The sequence below is a fragment of the Nannobrachium achirus genome, assembly GCF_963921795.1.
Source record: "Nannobrachium achirus genome assembly, chromosome: 1".
NCBI classification, from domain to species: Eukaryota; Metazoa; Chordata; class Actinopteri; order Myctophiformes; family Myctophidae; genus Nannobrachium; species Nannobrachium achirus.
This window is the reverse complement of record NC_137810.1, coordinates 23,348,459-23,353,438: the sequence shown is the minus strand read 5'-3', so window position 1 is coordinate 23,353,438 and position 4,980 is coordinate 23,348,459. Positions and strand designations below refer to the sequence as shown.

Below are 4,980 nucleotides of genomic sequence, written 5' to 3'. Positions count from 1 at the left end.
TTAAACAATGTCTAAAATACAAATTAACATGCTTATTGCACAAGATGTGATTCACAACAGCCTCTGTTTTCTAATGATGTCATCCATGTGATTGAGTGTTACCTAGCTGACGAGATTAGATCATAGTTAGGTATCTATATACTACATCTACACACAGGGCACAATTACCCACAGCATTTCATACACAAATCAATATGATAAGATAGGGAATACTCGTGTATGTATTGCAGTGGATAAGGTCGGATAGTCCACACATGAAGCATGTGTCCAGGAAACACCACAACAGACTAAACTGATTTTTATTAGCCATTTATGATATAATTGATTTGGCAGCTTTGTTGATGAACTAGATGGTTTACATTCTAAGGGCAGGAGAGTGACAAGAGAGATTTGGGGGGTCATGGGGCAGCTGAATATTTGGTTACTGTGTTATGTAGGAAAGTACCACCACAGTACCCAGACAGAAGTCATACTAATGGCTTCACCACACAACACTAATGTTGATCATTAGCCGCTTCTTTACACGTCCATGCTTGTGCAGAATGTGCACATACCTTTATGTACATGGCTATGCGCGCACACACAGGCACACACACACACACACACGTGCGCGCAGTCACGCACGCACCAATCATTACACAGCTGACTGTGTGAGTGTGACAGACAGAGAAAGAGTGTGGGTTTTGTGTTATGTGATTATCGGTGCCAGATATCCAATCAGGTTGGACCGGCTGGTAAAAACAAAACCAGGCTCCCCATCTAACAAAGTCACTCACTGCCTTGCTAGTACACCAGTTCACTTTCCTCTCTCAAGACAAGAAAAGAGAACCACTATTTGCAGACGTAGCTGGAGTGTGTGAGACTTAAATAGTTATATTATCTGTAACATCAAGATGCTCCAAACCAGAATTCATTGAAGAGGTTAAAGTAAATAATACATTCTGGTAACTTTTTTTGTAACATTCTCAATCTAATCCCAAGTACAGGTGTGATTTACATAGTAAGTGTCCAAACATAACGTATGTAAACAACACTTTCTTATGTTTGTGAACAACCCATGTTTTAGCTTTCAATTACACACCCTTACAAATCAAAGCCAAGTCAATCCAATCAAGTATGTCTGCATCCCTCCCTAGATTAGAGTTCTCAAATTATGCCCGAACCCGACCCTACATTTTCGGGAAGGGTAGGGCCTAAAATGTATGCTAATTATTTAGCCAGGCCGGGCCTCGGGCTAAATGAAAAAAGAAAATAATTTTTTTCCTTATTTTATTAATTTTACTGTTATACAGTTCTCAAATTCTTCCTGACCCCGACACAACGTTTTCGGGCCTCGAGCCAGACCAGATTAGGGCCGGGCCTTAATTTTCAGGCCCACTGAGTACCCTAGATGTCATGCCAAAATTATTTAAAATCTTTCCCTCCATTATCTCTTAAAAAAATATATAGTAATAATCTCTCCCAATTTAGTCATTAGTCCCATTCCCCATGTAGTCCCTGTCACCGCTGGTTGAGTTAGTGACGAGGGTGTATATGGGGCAAGTTTCCTCTCATTCATGTGATTCTCGATTATTTGATATATTTTTTAAATTTTCTGACAAGATCTATGCTAAACTATTACAGCTGTTTTTGTTTTTTCAAATGAAAGTGTTAGGAGTGCGTCTTTGTAATTTAAAATAATGTAAGGAAACACACAGATTAACTATTTATGGCTATTTGTTGAATACTGAACCGTTGAAATTTAAAGCACCTAAAATATAAACGTAAAAAGTAAACTTGAGTGGTTGGTTAAGTCTCATCAAGACGTTGTCACGTTGGAGATTTGCTGGGTAGACATGCTAACAATGCGGTGCAAACATGGGCCTCGCGAAGCGTTACGTTCATAGCTCATAGAGCTCTTTTTTGGTTTTGTATAAGAGAGATGTAAACAGAGTGGCGAGTGGTGAAAACTACAAGCAAGATTAGGTCAGTGAAAGGTTCCCAACACTAGTTTCACTGGGAGAACGCAACACAAACAGGCACCCGGACCAGCCTGTAGGAGTCACTACTGCAGTGACAGAACTACTTGCCCACCACCGAACATGACCATTTTGTTTTTGCGCCTGGTCAGCTTGGCTGCACCACAGACCCCATGGTGGTGGGCAGGAACTTTACCCTTGGGCCACCCAGATGCCCCCTTATGCTAAATAGTTTCCACATCATCTTCACATATGGCTTTTGAATTAGCATCCCAGTGCATACAATGGCCTGGCCCCTGAGAAATTCTTACGCAAGCTTACAGGATTCTACCATATCACCACTAACAAATGAACGTACTAGCTAAGACATAATCAAGAAACAGGTAGCATAGGTAATTATTTATCATATTCACTTCACATCATATCAATTGCTCCGAATATAAAGTAAAAGTATTGCGAATGTGAATGTGAATATGGTCTATTGTAAACCTGAGGGGAAATTACCTTTTACCATGGCTTTAAGTCCTATTGTCCAACTTCCTACATATAACATCATCTGCTAGAGAGGGCAGGGTATCCAGGAACATTTATTATCCCCATACCCCTATATGCCATTTTGTAGGCCTACTACACATACACGCTGGTGTGCAGCTGTGCACGCTCCTGCATACCCCCCGTTGACAGGGTGGCACAGACAGAAACACACACACACACGTGCATGCATTCAGACGCGCACGCACACACACACACAGGGCAGGGGGTGGTGGTAGTAGTGGTGAATGAGGCAGGCTATTATAGTTTTAGCTGACGGCTGAAAACAAAGAGACAAAAACACACACACAGTCACACACAGTCACACACAGTCACACACACACACACACACACAGGGACCTCTCCCACACACACACACACACACACACACACACACACAGGGACCTCTCCCACACACACACACAGGGACCTCTCCCAGACCTATTGTTGTTGTGCCTAGATCAGGTTACACCACTAGCCCAGTTATCTACAGGCCTGCTAGAACTAAGGCCCTGTGTGTCCACCACACAGTTCTGTCTGTGCTAGCAGCGCTTGGGCAAGTAGACAAAGCTCCTGCTCTTGTAAAGTGTCTGTTTAGCATATTTAAGCTCTTCTGCCAAATGTTCCTGACAGAGTTTAGTGGTAGAATGCTCCACTCTCAGCCCTGTTGAGAAAACAAAGAACGATCTGATTCTGGGAGGCTTAGATGAGATAAAGACAAAGGACAACAACAAAAAAAAACTATTGTGATAGAATCTCCTCTGTAGCCCTAGTATAATCTCAGGTTCATTAACACCATGCAAGGAACTGCCCGTGCCCTAGCTGGCTCAACCATGAGAATGACAACTGGATGTGGTTCTCTGGTGAAGATAACCTTATTAAAGAGAACCATATGACAGAATTAAAGAAGTCAGAACAGAGATGCTACACAGCCAATTGACTTGGCTTAACGATCAGCAGTAGGCTGTGTGTAAAAATGAATGGTATTGACACTGGTATCTCAGCCAGAGCCCAGAACTATAATAGGCAACTGGTGGTCATAGCAGCAATTTTACTATGAGCTACTGTTTTGCAATATTCCTTTGTGTGCATTGTGAGGTGAATTTGGTTGTCACTGGGCTTTCTGATAAAAAGTCTCTGATGAAAGTAGGCTACATCAAAAATGAAACTGAACCACACTAGCCCTACTAGATGCAATGGAATGTTGTGTTCTGAGGAGAACAAGTTATCTCTCTCTCCAATACATCTCTCTTTTCCTTCACACACACACACACACACACACACACACACACACACACACACACACACACACACACACACACACACACACACACACACACAAATAAATAATGGTTCTCAAACTTTTTCGTGTCAAGGACCCCCAAGTTGACACTTATTAGCCCGCGGACCCCCGATTGAAAAAGATACGCCTGGGACCCCCATAAGAGAAGATGTTTACGGCTCTAGCAGTGATTCTCAACCATTTTAATTATAAGGCCCCCCCAGTTTGACATGCATTATGCTACGGACCTCCATTTAATGCCTGACATTTCTACCCCAATTTATATTGTAAAATCAATGTTAAGCCCCACAAGGGTCCATTTGGTTCCTAACTATCATTTAGCTGGGGACCCCCTGGAACTCCCTCAAGGACCCCATGGGGTCCCCGGACCCCACTTTGAGAACCAATGAAATAAATACACAATACACATACTTCAGAAAGTACTTCTGGCCGTTGCTGGTGTAGGCCATCTCCCAGCCGGGCGGCAGCGGCAGCTCCTCGGCCACGTCGAAGGACTGGTGCCGCTGGTGGTGGTGGCTCTGGGGACCGGGGCTCGGGGTCACCGTGGTGCCGCCGAGCTGCAGCGAGGCCGGGGAGGAGTGGGAGCGGGTGTGGGAGACCTGCAGGCGTGGGGGAGGACCGTGCGAGGTGGAGGAGTCGGTGCTGCTCTGCCGGGAGTGCGAGCCCGAGTCGGGCTCCTTGAAGAAGGACTCCGGGAGAAGTTTTTTCCTCCACGAGGAGGGCTTCGGGTTCATGACCGAGTTAAAGAGGGCCTCCAGGTCCGTGTCCGAGTCCTGGGCTACGTGGACGACTTGTTGCCCCGGCATGAGCTGCGGCGGCTGCTGGTTGGAGTTCATTTTTGCTCGGGAAATGTCAAAAAGTTTCGGGAAAAGTTTTGTTTTCTTCTATGTCGCCTCTCCAAGCAAGTCAATCCGCCAGACAGGCAGATAGACTGCGGCCTCTGGTCTGTCAGTGTGTCCTCCCAAAATCTGTGTTCCGACCAGGTTCCGACACTCCCGTTGAAGAAGAAGGGGGAAAAAAAACTTTCTTCACCCCGAAATAACTTTCACACAAGTTCAACGAAAAACTTGAAACAAATCCCCGACATGAGAGAAGTTTGTTGTTGGCGATGTTTTCCCTGCGTCCCAAAAAAACGATCCTCCCGTTGTTGTTTTTTTTTCCCCTGGCTGCCGATGGGAGTTAGTAAAG

The 4,980-nt window shown here is 44.7% G+C and overlaps 1 protein-coding gene across 2 annotated transcripts in view; it reads right to left on the bottom strand.

Moving 5' to 3' along the window:
• Window positions 1-4,980, bottom strand: part of wwtr1 (WW domain containing transcription regulator 1) — a 38,224-nt gene extending 33,244 nt beyond the window's left edge. For both annotated transcript variants that reach the window (XM_080722390.1, XM_080722391.1), the window contains exon 1: window positions 4,204-4,980. In XM_080722390.1, the coding sequence (XP_080578516.1) occupies window positions 4,204-4,628 (425 nt within the window). In that variant the 5' untranslated portion in view covers window positions 4,629-4,980. The remainder of the gene's footprint in view (window positions 1-4,203) is intronic.